Below are 16,826 nucleotides of genomic sequence, written 5' to 3'. Positions count from 1 at the left end.
CAAAGAAAGAAAGGAATAAAGAAACAAAGAGTAGTGCCATATGTTTTCAGCTTATTGTCTGTTGTTTCAAACGCCCCCTACTACTAAACGGGCATAACTGCATATAGAGGTCATTTTCAGTAAAAATTGGGTTACCATTTTTTTAAAAATTTATGATACATAAGTTCTGTAAGTTTCCACTAAACCAATGCCAACAATTCTTTGGCAACAATGCCAACTTTCACCGTCCTCGGTGCTATCAACTTGGCTCGCTATGTATTTACTATCTCTGTCACTTTATTGTTCTTTTCTTCAAAGGTCAATATTTTCTTCATCCTTGCAGAGAAATTGCAACAACTTTAAACTTATCCTCCCGATTAATTTCTCCCATCAAATCATCTGTTTACATTTCTAAGATTCATCCAAAGTAACCAGTGAGGTAAATTACACAAATCCGAGGAATTGCTTCAATTAACAACTTTTGAAGCTGCATAATCTCAATACCTCTTCGATTAAGACTCTCTTAAAGTTGGACTCCATCCTAGCACTTTCTAATATCCCCTCCCCCTCTCTATAATTAATTGACAAATCATGGTAAAGTTGGAAAGCAAACTTATAATTGTCCCAAGGACCTTTATTTTAGTTTAGTTACTAAGGATATATGTTACAAAAGTTCAGCTGTAAGTTGTATAGAAAGCCTTGAACTCCAAAGTTGGAAAAAGATTTTTAAGAAGAAATAGAGGAAACAGTTCCCCTGTTTAAGAAGCAAGAGAAGAAACATCAAGTAATTTACTAATTACCCTTTTAAATTACACTTATGTGTTTTTTAATAAACTAAGTAAGGAGAAAAAAAGTAAAATAAAATTGGAAAGTAGGAGGACTGTGATGAGGATCAAGGCGGGGCAAGGGGTCAAATATGAAATAACCCTCCTTTTTTTTCCTGCTTTTTCCTAAATAACGGAACAGGATAATTTTGAATGAAACTGATAATTTCCTAATGATGTCTGAATAATGATTTGGTTATAAATGATAATATTGACAAAGTAAAAAAGAGATTTAATTTAACAGATTTATTTTAATTGACTTAATGGTTCGAGCCTGCCCCTTTTAGAGGAGGCATTCAACTAAGCCCTGAGCGTCAACTACATGACAGCAAGTTCGCCGACGACAGCACTGTTGCTACACACTGCGAGGTCAACAATTGACATAATTCGAATGAACTGGCAGCGAAAGCTGCACCTACTGGCCTACTAATAAAAAAAGATAAAACAAAAAGTATGTGAAATACAGCTATAACAAACCTGACAGAAGGGATTCAATGTAAGGGTTCTGATATCGAAGAGGCCAGAGAGCTGAAATAACTTGGTAGAACAGTGATCCAAGATGGGACCTGTGAAGAAGAAGTGATGCTGCGTATAGAGCGTGTAGGTGCAGCGGTGTGAATCCATGCGAAACGAAAATATTATGGCACCAATTCACGAAGATGTAAGAGGGGGGGGGTAATGACAGTAGTAAAAAGATATTTTAGAAGTCTTTAAATGCCTAAATGCCTATTTTCAATGCCAATTTCAAAGTCTATAAATACCTTTATTTTTGTATTTTCTTTGAGAAGCATGCTCTTCTGTGAATAGGGCGATAGCCGTGGTGCACTACAGCCAGGTGTTGCTGAAGTTTTGTCGAATTTTGGTGCAAAATAAAAATCACGTGATTTGCAAATAATATTTTCTTCTCCCTGGATTTTTTTGCTTCCTCCCCTAGATTTTGAAAAATGCCTTTATTTTTGAATTTTCTTTGAAATACATCCTCTTCTGGTATTGTCATTGAAAAAAATACCAAAGAAAAACACCCCCCCCCCCTCTCCCCAGATTTCAAAAATAGCTATAACGCACCTGGCTGAAGACATTCAATACGATGGTTCTGATATTAAAGAGGTCGGAGAATTGAAATATCTTGGTGGCACAGCGACCCAAGATGGGAAGTGTGATAAAGAAGTAATGCTGCACATAGCGTATACAGGTGCAGCATTTTCTCAGCTGAGTAACCTTTAAAAATCCAGAAATTACCCCGAAAAGCTGAGACTCAGACTATTTGGAAGTAACGCATTCTCTGTGCTTATGCATGGGTGTGAGTCATGGAGCCTTTCAAAGAACGCAGATAAACGATTACTTCGATCGAAAACAATGGCCTACGTAGAATCATTGCAATCCATAGGACAGACAGAGTGATGAATTTCCAAATAAGGACAAGTATTGAATAGCCACTGGTGACCAACAAGGTCAGAATAAGGAGATCGAGATACAGATCCCCATAAATGAAAGACGCCTCCCACACGATGTATGGGGTTGGGCCCCACCCGGTCTTCAAAGGAGGGGAGGACAGGACAACACACCCTGCAGAAAGACGCAACAAGTCTTAAAACTATCCTGAATGAGCTCTGGTCTCTAGTAAAAGATCGGCTGAATTTGAGGCCTGTCGTTACTACCTTATGCACCTCCAGTCGAAGGGAGACTCCAAGTAGATTACGCAGGGGAGGATCCAGGATCTTTTTAGGGAGGGAGGGGGGGCACAAAATAGGTCGATCCGATAAAAAAAATTAGGGGGGGGGGGGCGCAAGATAGGTTGATCCGATAAACTTGCGTTAGGAGCAAGTTTAATTCACGCAAACTTGGGTTAATTAAGTAAATTACACTACTTTAGGCTACGCTAGGGGTGGCACCCCCCTCGACCCCCCCTGCATCCGCCACTGAGGTTCCGTATGTGATTCATTTCCGTTGACCAATGAAGTTATCCACTAGTAATAACCCCGCCTACTTGAAATAACCCCACCTACTTGAAGCCTGATTGTTTATCCAGTTACACAATACCGGTGAAAAGACCAAAAAGTTAAATCCCTGTGTGAAATTTTAATTTATCGAAAAATAAAAACTTTTTGAGTTAACATTTTAAACCATATCTGTATTTTGTCAAAATAAAGCCAAATTTTACAAAATTTCAAAAACTAATAAATCAGGATTTAAGAAAGCTATGAGGCCAAAAACACTTTCCTTAACCTTATTTATGCTTTGAAGCTATTTCTAAGTTTCACTTTCTTTACACTAAGTTTGTACAAGATCATCAAAGATCAGTGCCCTTTAGAGGGGGGAAAGAGTGAAGGTAGATACTTCAAAAGACCAATTTTGGGCAAAATTTAGGCTCTGGACCCGTTCCTGCAAGACTTTTTCAGTTTCCAAGAGAGCCAAAAGCCCTTCATCTAAAATTTTATCCCAGTTCGAACATACGGCCTTGATTGTGAACTGATAATTGGCTAGAATGAAAAATCAAACGGTTGGGAGGGGCGGGGAATAAAAAGAAATACACCTCCTGAATGTATCATCTTTCCAATTTATCATTAAAATAGAAGAAATTAGAAAAAAAACTACAAAACAGCTAATATCTAAGAAAATAGTATTTACTGTATCTGGGGCTCTTTCTTGTTCAATAAATGCGGAAAATTCGACTAATCGCAATTTGTGCGTAGCTATGGCTCTTCCTTCCCAGGGAGGGGTGGGCGTCACCGTAGGTGGGGGTGCTAGGAGACTAATGTCGCCACTGTGGGGTAAACCAGGAACGCCAGCGTTTTTCATTGGTGTTCCTGATCCAGGAGGTGGCCCAGGATAATGACCTTGGGAGAATGGCTTCACACTAGAAAAAAAAATTCAATATTAAGAAATGTGTGCTGTTATTTCCCAAAAAGTCGAATAAGTTAAGAGAAAAAGAATGGAATAAAAATTCAGCTAAAAGACATATGGATCATCCCATTTATGTGATAATGAACGAGTGAATGAATGAACAAATTTATTTTATTACTACAATAATACACAACCCAAGGGAGAGCTAAACTCGTAATTGTTGGGTTTAACCAACTTAAAGAATTAAACCCTTCAACAAGAACAAAAAAGTAAACAAATAAATAAGAGCCAGACAATTAAAATAAAATAAAGAAAAGATAAGAAAGAAAAGAAATAAAGAAAAGAAAATATCAAGAAAATATCAAGAAATAAGCAGAAAATATCACTGCAATATCAAGCTATTCGAAGGCAACTACTCAATTATTATAAAAGTTGTATCTTGTTCTATTCCTGGAGAGCTAGCCGCGTTACAACTGAAAACACAAACAGCGTTGCCAATGCAATACAATTGTGCCGTTTTTTATACAATTCGTCTTGGTAGAATGCGGTACATTTGGGAATATTTTGGTACAGTACAAATTTCTTGATATTTTTTTTTTCTTGCTTATTTTTGACAAGGATATCTGTTGATGTTTCAGTTATATCGAATATTTTCTTCTTGTTATGACAAATCTTTAAACTGATGTTCAGATGGTACAAATTAACGTCTTGCGGTACAACTTTAGTCGGAAAACTGTACAGTTCATTTCAAAGCGTTGGCATCGCTGAACAAAATATAATTTTTCAAAAGCTAGGGGGGGGGGGAATATATTATTTTTTAAGATCTAGGAGGGGGAAGTCTGACATTTAATAAAATGAAAATACCAAAAAAGGCATTTTTATATGAAAATGCCCCCAAAGGTATTTTTCTCGATACAAGGGGTATATGCACCCCAATTGACGTCACAGAACGATTTCCAGCTTTTATTTTTCAGTTCGTTTATTATTGTCACCTCGAGAAAATAAAGTCATCCTATTATGAGGTTCGCCATAACTCCGACAAAATTTTTTCATTGTTTTTGTGTTTATACATTTTATTTATATATATATATATATATATATATAATCTTTATATATGAACGCTTTTGAAATTACCTATAACATTCCTAAGAGTGAAGAGAAATAAAAAAAAACTCAAACATACCATAGGTTTTGAATTTTCTCCTGGTGTTTGGCTGTTTATCGCACGAAGAATTCAATAATTTTGACAATCTTGAAGTACCAAAGACAGTGAAAACACGATCTTTGGATAAATAAAAATCTTATAAAATTGTGAAGAACATGAACCATATATATCTTATAAAATTGTAAAAAACAGGAATTCAACTTTTAATAAAGGGTTTCATGTGCAGTTTTTTTTATTTTTGTCGTTGTAGGCGCGAAATAAAAAAAAAATAAACATGGGTGAAAAATCAGTATAAAAAAAAAAAAAGCTGAAAACATGTGGCACCGAAAAGATTAAAACGGTCTAGCTTTCCTTTTCAGGTCTAGCCGTCTTCGAGAATTAACAGATTGCTGATGTTTGAAGTTTTACTGACGAGCAGCGTTGTCAAATATAACTAATGAGTTTTGTTTTATTGTCTAATGTGGCAACACTGACGAGAATACAATACTGACCAAAGAAACTGCAAAACCTTGCAACAAACAAAACAAAAATTGTAGAACATCACAGTTTTTTGGCCTATGAATAGGCCTAAGATGGGCTCAGAGGGCCAAAATTTGTTTTATTTTGATGTCCTTGGTGCCAAAAATATGGGTAACTTACAAAAGTGGAAACTGGTGCTAGTATCGAAAGAACAAAACTATCATCCTTTTTCTGTAATCCTTTTTCTGTCAGAAATTAAGATCAAATACTGGTACTTGTATGATATACCCCCTGCAGCTCAAGAAGTGAAGTTAGATTAATCATAATAAAATATACCTAAGTATGAAAAAATGTAATACTTCGGAAACAAATTTGGGCTATATATTTACACATTAAGGGGGTGGGGGCAAAGTACAGCGGGTCTGCATGCAAAATGTGTTAGCTACAACTATTCTGGTGTCATGAAGTAAGATTTGTTTCCTGACTTTACATTGTCCAAATACTTTACCCCCCCCCCTACTGTGCAAATATGTAGACCAAATTAAATAATTCCCATCTATTCTGTCAATCCTCTTTGTCTTTCCTCACGCTAAGTTGAAAGAAACTAGATAACTAAACAGGTTTACAGTGTGTCAATGCATGAAAAACTTGAGCTGCAGGGGGTATATCATACAAGTATCCAAATACTTATTACTGCCCTAATTTTATAAATTAAACTAATTAAATTAATTATTCTTACTAGTATACTGAAAAAAAATACCAAGTGTCACCAAACACTACATGGTATTGATAGTTTTTTGTGGACAGTAACGCCAGTTTCCGCTTTTATAAGTTATCCTTACTCTTAGCCTGATGCTTTAAGAAGAGATTAACTAGAAATTTTTGATCGTTTAAATACATTTTTCGGGTTGAAAACCCATAGTATACCAAAACCCAAAAAAATATAGCTGGCGATTCGTCATTCGGGAAAGAAGTAGAGCAAGCAGCCTGCTACGGGAGGGGGCGTAGTGTTCTATTATAGCTTAGCTTGACATTCGAATATGAATCTGTGAGACAATGAGTTTTCTAAGCTGGAGGGCTACCCACTTTTGTCCTCCTCCGTTTGCTATCCCTATAAACATACGCTAATAGATTTTAAATCGATAGAACATTCTCTTCCTGTTTTAATAATCCCCTTAATTTTCGATAAATCTATCCACCTTCCCCTCCCCCTAGCTTCAGTGGCATCGATTCACGAAATTTTTAGGAGAGGCAAAATACATTTTTCAACATCTAGGAGGGTGACTTTTTATCATGCTTTTCAATTTTTTATATGACAATCACAAAGAACGTATTTTTCAATGAAAATAACCCCCAAAAAGGATTTTTTTTAAGTCTAGGGGTGTATTTGCCCCTTGATTTCCCCTCCAATTGACGCCAGAGGTCAGCCTATGAACAAAAAAAGTATATTTTCAATTTGCAATAGATCTTTTCCCCTTATAAACATCTTTTGATTTTTGTCAGCTAATGTTAATATAGGTCCGATTCCTACGAGGCACCTTTCCAACAGTTCTTGGAATTAAATTTTGGCAGTTTTGTGTTAACGATTCGGAGACAAACTGTTGAAATAAGTCTTAATAAAACAGGTATACAATTTCTAGATTTTTAGGTTCTTAACCTCTTTGCATCTGGCTTGTTAATTTCTTGGCAACCAAATTCAAATTATAACAGTCGTTTTTATATTACAATTTTTTTCCTAAAAATGCAAAATTACACCATTTTTTACGTATTTTTTTTTTACTTTTTTGACATTTATACCCTGCTTTGTTCTTACATTGAATTCAATGATTTCTTGGATGACATGATCTTTCCATTTGTAACTAGAATGAAACGGAAATTCAAAAACCGGCAAAAATTTTAATTAAGAGAGTGAAAAATTAAAAAATAAATATATACATAGTGATTAAAGTCCAATTATTTCGGGTTCACATCCGGAAGTCTGTGTCAATAAAAAAAAAGGAGAGAAAGAAAATCAAGACTAAAGAGTTAACATAAATAAAAAAAAAAACGTATAAAATAAATGTTGGATGATTACTTGTATGTAAAAATTGTACAAAAAAAATTATTGGGAAAATTTTTAGAAAAGATGAAGAAGAAGTTTTCAAAATACTTGAAAAAAGTTAGTTTTTAAAAATTAATTTTTGCGTTTTCGGAGTTTTTTTTAAAGTTGGAATAGCAGCGAAATTGATATTAATTTTGTAAATGAATTCCTAAAGTTAATTATTTAAATGTTTGGTCAATGCTAAAATAAATTGAACAGAAAATTTGTTGTGGGGGGAAGGGGGTGTGATATATCTTAATAAAAGTAGTCAGTTAACGGAGAAGAGAAAGGAGTTTTGATAAGAAGTTAGCCAACGTAGGCGGAGATTTCCTGTAAGTTTTTGTAGAATGCCCCCTCCCCCAAGAAAATTTTTGATGGCAACCCATAACACTTGGATACAGAAAGACTTTTGCTCTCTGAACTATTTTTAAATTTAAGCATACGTGAAATTTAAAGCCCATATATAAGACATGAAAATTAAAATTTTAATAAATCTTACTGAAAATTAGACATGTAATACCACTGAGAGGAGCTGGGATTATTATTATATATATAAAAAAAAAAAAAAAAACAAAAAAAAATAACACAATAAAAAAAAAAAAAAAATCAGAAAAACAGTTATTTTCTCTTTTTTTAACATCATTTTCAAATCTTGTATGTAATTTTCTATTCTGGGTTAACTGTTTAATCATATTTTTCTGTCTCTCCTTTTTTGTTAGTAAAAGCTTCCGGATGAATTTTATAAATAACAAAATTCTAAACAAATTTTGTTGTTTACAAAATTAGATAAAATGAATACTAAAGTTAATAAAAAAAAAACAGCACTTACTCTTGCGAAGGTCCGGGTTGAAGTCCAGGTTGCCAGAACTGGAAAGGTAAACTTAATGTAATTTAAACAATGAATCATATGAATCATAGATAAAATGAATCATAGATAGGTGAAACAATAAATGATAAAATTTGGTTCTAATACAAAAATATAAATTAACATTTAAGAAAAAAATACAATAAGCCGTTTTACCACTTCTCTAACAAAAATTGTTTTAAAATTTCAAATTTTTATATTGCATTAATACGGAGACTAAAATATTAGAAAACCGTAAAAAAAAATTTTTTTTTTTATGTAAAAAAATTTGGCTAACAAATTTACATATAATTGCGTTACTCTGAGCCAACTCAAAAAACTGCTAGCTAACATTGTTAGACAATTTATCCAGCAGCATAAATCGTTGTTAAACTTAAATCGAATGCTGATTTGAAGCAGAGACCTATGCAAGAGATGAATTTTTAGCCCCTCCCCCCTCCCATATGAAAAAAATGATGTGTACGAGACTGATTTAAAGCGCGATATTAAGGAGCCGATAATGCAGGAAGGCAGCATGACTAATTTCGCAAGGGCTTCGGGGTGAAAAAGTAACCTAAATCGACATTAACACTGACTAATTGACCAGTTTCTATATTGTCAACAGTGGTGGTTCTGGGCTCTCTTGCACCCGGGGCAAGAACCCACTCTGCCCCCCTCCCCCTAAAATCGCCTCTGTTTGTAAACATCGGTAGAAAATCCATTACTACTAACATTTCTTATAGTTAGGAAATTCTTTTGTTGATTTCCCACAAATATCTCTAGACTTAATATCTCTAAGCTTGTATATTTTTTTTAAATTCCCACCCAATTAATACATTTCGAACAACTGTTAGCTGTTAACAACTGTTAGCTAACACTTCTTACATTGTTAACTACAAAAAAGCATATAAAATACTATTAGTTACCAATTGTACCAATGACGTTCATTAGTTCATTAGGGCGGGGGGAGGAAAGCAGGGCAATTTTGAATTTGATATTTTGAAAAACAATATTTTTTGGTATTTTCACTAAAATAATACCTTTTTGTGGTATTTTCATTGGAGAAATTAAAGAAACAGCATCTATTTAAAAAATGCATTTTGCATCCCCCTATTACTTCGTGAATGGACGCCCCAAATTGTAAGGCGGAAAAAACTATATTGTCCATCCAACCCAAATGAATTATATTACAATTTCACAGAGAAACGTATATTCTTAATGGTTCAAACTATACCATAGAACCTTTGGCACTAGCATAACGTAAAACTTTACGATACGCTATATAATCTTACGAGCATATTTAATCCATAACGTGAGCAGTACCACGTAGACAGGGATGTATGTAGAATTCTACGTTACGTAAGTTTACGTTAAGGAAGACTTCAACATAGCAGCAACAAATGAAATTTCTTGATGCGCAAATAGTAAATTCTGGAAAAAAATTGATTAACTTTTTCTAGAAAGCCTTTCACACTTGGTTAGAACTTGAATCTCCCTTTCCATTCTATATTTTTGGATTGTCTGCTAATGATGATTGTTATGATTTTAGATGATAATTATTATTGTTTTATAGATTTTTAGGTTAGACTAGTATGAAAGGACTTGTTAAAGCATTAAACATTATACTTAACGTAACGTAACTTAACGTAACGTAGCTTAGCCGCTTAATATAGAAAATTACAAACGTAGTGGGAAAGAAGCAGCTGTACATGAAAGTTACATTTTTAAGAAGTTAAATCAAAAACAAAAAATGGATTGGGATGGAGGAGGAGCGTGCGTAGCTGTTTTGGCCTCAGACGGCTTGGTGTTGCGGTGAGTTGTTAGTAGAAGTAGCAATAGTAGCGCATACATAGCTGGATAATTTGGTTTCAGTACGTTACATTTATCTATACATAATTTGCAAATTACCAAGGCAAGAGGTTTTTTTTATAATTTCTTAGCAAGAGGAACTGAAAAATTTGAGCATTTTTAGTATAGAACTCTTTAAGAATTTTTTTTTTAGCATTTCTCCTTCACTCGGCCAATCTTGCATAAAAAAGACCTACTAATAAGGCGCTTTAAACCGAAATTAATGTCAGTGAACATATTTCCAAACTCTTGCCTTCACCTCTTTTTAAGCCTTCATTTCCTCCTTAAGGAAAAGACTCCCCTGAGGGTAACTCCATCTATCTTCTCCAACTCATCCCCAAGCTCTAGCCTAAATCTTTTCTTAACCCTTTAATTATCCATAAGTTCACTAGTATGTCATCATTGCAAGTTTCGTTTTTTTACTAAGCTTTCAATTCTTAGAAAGTAGAACTATAAGAAAAGGTACAAATTCTTTGATTTTGATTATAGGTGTCTTATAGTAAGGTAGAGGATAATTCAAAAGTAAGGTATGTTGAATCTGTATTTTTGAAGGGAAGTAAAAGTTTGTTCTTATTTATACAATTGGGCGGTAGGATATTTCGACACAACGGTATGACTCCATGATCACCCACAAACAAAAACGAATATTTCAAATATTTACAGCATCTACACAAAATAGCAGTATGTCTTTATATAGCTTGTGTAGCAGCTACATCTTTTAGTGCCTTGGGGCAATGTCAATTTTCGATCCTCCTTCCCCCATACCGTATTAAAATAGCCTGAGAATAAAAAAAAATGCGTCTATCAAAATGGCGAAACAAAGGAGGCTGCGCCAGAAGACAATTGAACCCCTTGATTACTTTTACGGCGTCTATTGGTGCGTGCCGCAAGAAAAAGGGTAGATAAATTTAACTAGAAAACTCCATAGTTTTAAGACAATTAAAACAATTCTTAGAAACTCGGCTTTTCCGGGAATAAATAGACTTAGGATAGGCCCAGGGTACATTTTTTTTCAATGTACTTCGTTCTTAAGGAAGTAATGATGACAGAAGTTTTATTCTTACGCAGTCACATTACGTAAAATTTTGCGCATTACGTAAAAAATATGCAATGCTATTATTAGATGTTTTAAGAAATTACAAGTAGGTTTCGAGTTGATTTGAAAGGCATTTTGAGAAAGTTTCTGCCAAAATACGTGTTCCAGTGTAATATACACTGGACCGCTGATGCCAGATTAAATGGGAGGTGTTTGTATGCGCCGAAAATGTAGCAGCCAAAAATCACTAAGCCGTAATCTTACTGTATATTATTTATATACTGTGGTTTCGATGCACCGTTTTCGTTGTTAGCGTTTTATTTGCAGACAGCGTAACAATCTAGAGGAAGGGGGGAGATTGAGCAGTTCATACAAACCCCTTCACTAAATGTTAACACTTAGGTAGGATATACCGAAAAATATATGCTTTTTTGCTTAATAATAACTTTAAAAATAGTTTTAAAATAATCGACACCACTTTTCATCCTAAATGGGTGAGACCTCAGAGCTTGGCTACACCATCGTGGGGGCTCTGTTAGACACTGATCAGTAAGGCTTGTTCATGGTCTTTTAGTTAAAGAAATTTCGGGGTTCTTTACCTAGTGGTCATAATCTACGTTCAAGCGAGGTCACAACGAATTCAACATTCTTTTTCTTGAGGTCAGAACGAAAGAGGTGAACATAACTTAAAAATAAATACTGGAAGAGAAGCAAAATGTCGATAATAATATTCCTGAAACATTGGTTTTAAGAGATGCTGAATAAATCTCCAGAAGCGATTGTGAAGCTAATTTTTGGTAGAGGGCGTTAAATTTGCATGTCCACCCCGTTACGCAAGAAAAATCTTTGACTATATCCATGTCTGCAACATGTATGAAACACAATTTATTATTACTTGGCATTTATCCCCTTGTTGCAGGAATGAACGGTGCAACATAGTCTTTTTTTAGCCTGGATGCCAAATTTCAAATCAGTTAAGGTTGAAGCGGGAATTGAGTACAGCTTACCGTTGGAGCATAAGATGAGGGAATTCCAATGGTGGGTAGTGATGGTCCTTTTAACGCAGCCGCGGCTGAAACAATCTGCGCCGATGACATAGATGTCATTGATTGTAAAGCTTTCTCTTTGGCTGCTTGATCTTGTGGCGATAAGCCATATAACTGCCCAAATGAGCCATAAAGCCGAAGGACTTCGTCTTTTGAAGAATTCTGAAAAGTAAAATCAAGAATAAAACGTTTGAGAATTTATGGGCAGGCGATTAAAGCTATAGCTATCAATGTATGTAGCATTTCCTATAGTCAGTTTCCTCTGTCTATTGTATTTCCTGCCAGGACCCTGGACATCCCTAGAGTACCATAAGGCACCTTGACTTTTGGCAAAGCTGTATCCATGGGGGGGGGGGGCACCGATTTTGACCCCCCCCCCCCCGAAACTTTTGTTTGACTCGTAAAAACGTAACAAAAACGCATAGAAAACAATTTTTGATACGTCTTTTACAGTTTATTGTGTGTACCCCCCCCCCCCCCCGGAACAAATACCCTGGGTACCCCTTCGACTGTTGGTGGTAATTGTTGCAGTGTATCTAGAATTACATGTATATATTTTGGACCGGAAATTATATTTAATTTGTGATTTTGTTTTGATTAATTAACTCAATTAATTCTTAAGTAAACTAGCGTACACTAATGAAGTTAAATTCTTCAGATCTTCAGATCTCCATCCAGGGGCAAAGCTTGGTTTTTGAGTTTGGAGGGAAAGTGGGTATAAAAATGTACCAGCAGAATCGTCCAGTGTGCCCGCAAATGCTAACACATAAGATAAACTAAACTATAAACATAAACTAAATTTCAAGAACGCCGACACCTTGGAACTTTGAGGGAGGGGGTCGCTCCCTCCATATCTGAGCCTGTATCCATTGCTTTTAAAAGAATATATTTCTGTTTGGTAAAAGAAAGAAAAGGAAAAAAGAGAAATAAAAGAAAATTAGAGAAAGAACAATATAGAAAACTAGAGCAAAAAGAGCAAATTCTGAAGCAACAATCAACAAACCAGAAGAAAAAGGTGCTTAAGTTTTTATTAATCAAAAATTGAGTTTATTAAATTCCAACGTGATGATTTCTGAAAGTACAGTTTTTCGTGTTTAAACGATTTTTATAGATTATAAAATAGATGGCACCAGGTTAGTAGGCAAGATTAGGCACAAATGAAAACAAACACAAATGTAATTATCGTGCCATTTTGGCAACCGTTTCTTTAATATTCGACCCAATGTAAATCAAGAGTAGCCTAAAAAAAGAAAATTAATGCAATTAATCTGTTTATTCTTTTTCCAAGATTAACTTTTATTACTTTGCTTGGTAATATTAGATGGTGTCAATTGTTTATTTTTAACATTTCTCAGAAAGGAGCCTCATTCCCATGTTTAAGCAGTTTCTCATTCTATTTGATCAAAAAGCATTGTCATAAAACAGAAACTGAATAGAGAATAGGCGTTGGATGTTGATTTTTACGAAATTTATGCCAAGTTTTACTATTTTTTAGGCTAAAATTTGCCACAAATTTGACGCTAGACATATTAAATGAAAGAAAGAATCGTTAGGGCAACTTGAGAAAGTAATTACTAAACATATTTAATTTAATTTCGTCGTTGACATGGTTGTTGGTTGTTAGGAGCGATGTTGTCTCTCAATTTCTTACGGAGAAAATTTCTTACAGTCCTTTGTACGAGGTTTTGCCTTGGGAAATTGTGTTCCATTCGAAACTGTCTCAACAAGTGGCTCAGAAATTTCCCTGAAAATTGAGACAAAACAAACCCTTCTGTTGACCTCAGAGGCAAGGGAAGCACTTGATATTAATCAAATTTTAGAAGAAAATAAATTGATAAAACATAGCAAACAATAATTTTGGACGAGTATTTTTACCTACTTGATTTTTTTTATTTGATTATGTTTTCTTTTTTCAAAGCATGTTTCTGGTCAGTTCATGGTTTATCTCAATCAAATATTATTCAGCTAGTATGGAGCGGGCAAAAAATTTTCTAATTAAAAACATTTCAGCAAATTTCTGAGGGAAGTACAATCTTCAAATACGGCACCGACATCGCCATTTTGAATTTCTCATGGTTATAACACCCAGAAACGCCAATGGGAGAGAAGACCCCGTAGATTTTTTAAATATCTATTTGGGCATTTTCAATAAAAAGAATATTTAAAAATTTGCCCCCCCCCTAGATTTATAATAATATTGATTAACAATAATTTTGGACTTGTATTTTTACCTACTTAATTTTTTCGATTTTATTTTTTTTTTTTTCAAAACGTGTTTCTCGTCTGTTCATGGGCATTTCGTATTTAAATATTCGACCTAATTGGCTATTTTTACTCACCCTAGCCCCCCCCCCCCATAGCAAAATCCAGCGTCCGTGGCTGGCTATGATTATGTGACAGAGCAGCTAAATTCCCTCCCGCTAATATTTAAAATCACTCAGCTGTCTAATTGAGTAACAAGAGAATTTGAAGCTATCTATATAAGAATTCCTGTGGTTTAACTCGGTTAAGTATGTGGGATGACTTGACACAGTGGTAAAACCAACATGACATTTAAAAAATCCGAACTGTTTGACTGGAGCGAGTACCTCAGGTATATGCACTCAGAAATTGTCGAAGGGTCGCCCCAAGGGGGGCACCCAATTTCCACCACTCTCGGAACAGTTTCCGCCTCGCTTGTCACGCGCCACATAGTGTACAAGTGGACGCCCCCTCGGTTAAAACACTCCGCAACCTGACATGCACCATAGATCAGGCACGTACGCAGGAATTTTTTCGGGGGGGGCCAATTTGTTTCGGGGGGGGGGGGGCAAATCCTTCAAACTCATTATTCTGTGAGAAAAATCAGAAAATTATGGAAAATGAAAAAAATCGTGAGATTTCGGGGGGGTGGGCGGGCCCGGCGCCCCTCCCCCCCCACCTGCGTACGTCCCTGCCATAGATCCCCATTTTTTCGTCGCAAGTGATACATTTCCATCATCTACGCTTTGTTGTACTACGCCAGACCCATTTCCCCCACGTATCACGTTCAAAACTGCTGTACTGGTTATTGAAACTGGTCATCCCCTAAGATATTACAAAGCCTAAAGAAGAAAATATTTCTACGTTAAATGTGAGTGGCGAATAGTAACAATCATACTCTTTAGTACCAATATTAAGGGGACAAAGAAACAAACAATCTAATGGTTATGGGTATAGATGTCAGTTATGGAGAGGGAGTTGAGAGGGAGGATTAAATCAAGAAAATGAAATTGTAGCGTTAAATCCCACGATTTTTACCGCAGTTTTACTGATTTTAACTAACTAATCCCAATTTTAATTTGCAAGTTTTACGGCCTTCTTGCTGAAACGTTAACTCTGTATATATATATATATATATATATATAATAAATAAATAAATAAATAAAAAAAAAAAAAAAAAAAAAAAAAAAAAAAAAGGACCAGCCTGTATGTAGAACAACCCATTACCACCCCTCCATACCTCGAAGGGGGTTTAAAATGAAAAGAAAACTTAAAAACGCATCGAAAATGTGTATATATATTTTTATTACGTTTTTTTACGAGTTGGAAAAAAAATTGAGGGGGGAGTCAAACCTCATAACTCCCCCCTTGCAAGCAAAGGGAGAACAGTTGTTGAATTGGGAAAGTGAAATTGGGAGTTACTGGTCAAATCCCGTAGCCCCCCTCCTCGATACAGCTTTGCCCCCCCCCCCCAAGAAAATGTAAGAAGTCATGTTACTTCCCCTTTCGATGCATCCTCCCCTTTTTGGCAAATAAAACAATCGGATGACTAAACTACTTTCCAACCTGCAATAAATGTAGATGACTGACAAATTTTTAGCTGAATAAAAAATTAATATACATATTTAACCATTCAAATAAAAACAGCAAATAGAAAATGCAAAGCGGACGAAGCCTTTGTAGAAACTGGCAAACATTCAGAGTCTTATTACGAATCACCAAAACCGATGTTCTTTCATACTTCTACTAATTTAATTAGTGAATTGAATTTGTGTATTTAAGAATCAGAGCAAAGGCCCTTACAGTCTAAACTAAAGGACAGGTTAAACCGGGATGAAAATGTTAACGTGCCAAGGCAAGGCCGTATCCAGGATTTTGATGGGGGGGAAACACACAAAAACGCATCAAAAATTTGGTTACTTGTTTCTTATAGCCACCACACTCAAGTTCTGTCGAGATGTGAAGTTTGGTTAATGCTAATGAAATAAAACAAAATATGATGAAAATATTATACTTTATCAACAAAATTATGAAAACTACAACAAAGAATTATGGAAGGGGGCCGCCCAGATCGCATTACATTAAATACGTAACCTAAACTCACCTAACCTAACCAAAATACGAGATAAATATTTAATTAAAATATAGCTAATATGTAGTTTCCCATGAAACCGAAGCTAATATTGTCTGGTATAAAGACCATGAAAACCGGTTATTGCTCATATTCGCGATACAAGATCTTGAGTGTGGTGGCTATAAGACAAAAGTGGCAAAATTTGTTTATATGTATTTTGGGTACTATGCACCAGTACCGTATTTCGTTACGTTTTTTACGAGTTGGACAAACGATTCGGGGGAGGGGAATCAAACCCCCCTCCCCTGGATACGGCCTTGTATCAAGGACATCAGAATAAAAACATGTTTTGCTGTGACCCATCTTAGGTTTATGCATATCTGAAA

At 35.2% G+C, this 16,826-nt stretch overlaps 1 protein-coding gene across 3 annotated transcripts in view; it reads right to left on the bottom strand.

Moving 5' to 3' along the window:
• The window catches only part of sd (TEA domain transcription factor 1 homolog scalloped), a 225,986-nt gene that overhangs the window by 15,702 nt on the left and 193,458 nt on the right, over positions 1-16,826 (bottom strand). For all 3 annotated transcript variants that reach the window (XM_089105600.1, XM_089105602.1, XM_089105601.1), the window contains 3 exons: positions 12,087-12,287; positions 8,181-8,218; positions 3,432-3,660 (listed from right to left, as the gene is read on the bottom strand). In XM_089105600.1, the coding sequence (XP_088961726.1) occupies positions 3,432-3,660; positions 8,181-8,218; positions 12,087-12,287 (468 nt within the window). The remainder of the gene's footprint in view (positions 1-3,431; positions 3,661-8,180; positions 8,219-12,086; positions 12,288-16,826) is intronic.

This window comes from Artemia sp. Qi Xiang Cuo, chromosome 19 (genome assembly GCF_049724085.1).
Source record: "Artemia sp. Qi Xiang Cuo chromosome 19, ASM4972408v1, whole genome shotgun sequence".
NCBI classification, from domain to species: domain Eukaryota; kingdom Metazoa; phylum Arthropoda; class Branchiopoda; order Anostraca; family Artemiidae; genus Artemia; species Artemia sp. Qi Xiang Cuo.
The sequence above is the reverse complement of the archived record's forward strand: the minus strand, read 5'-3'. Positions and strand labels throughout refer to the sequence as shown.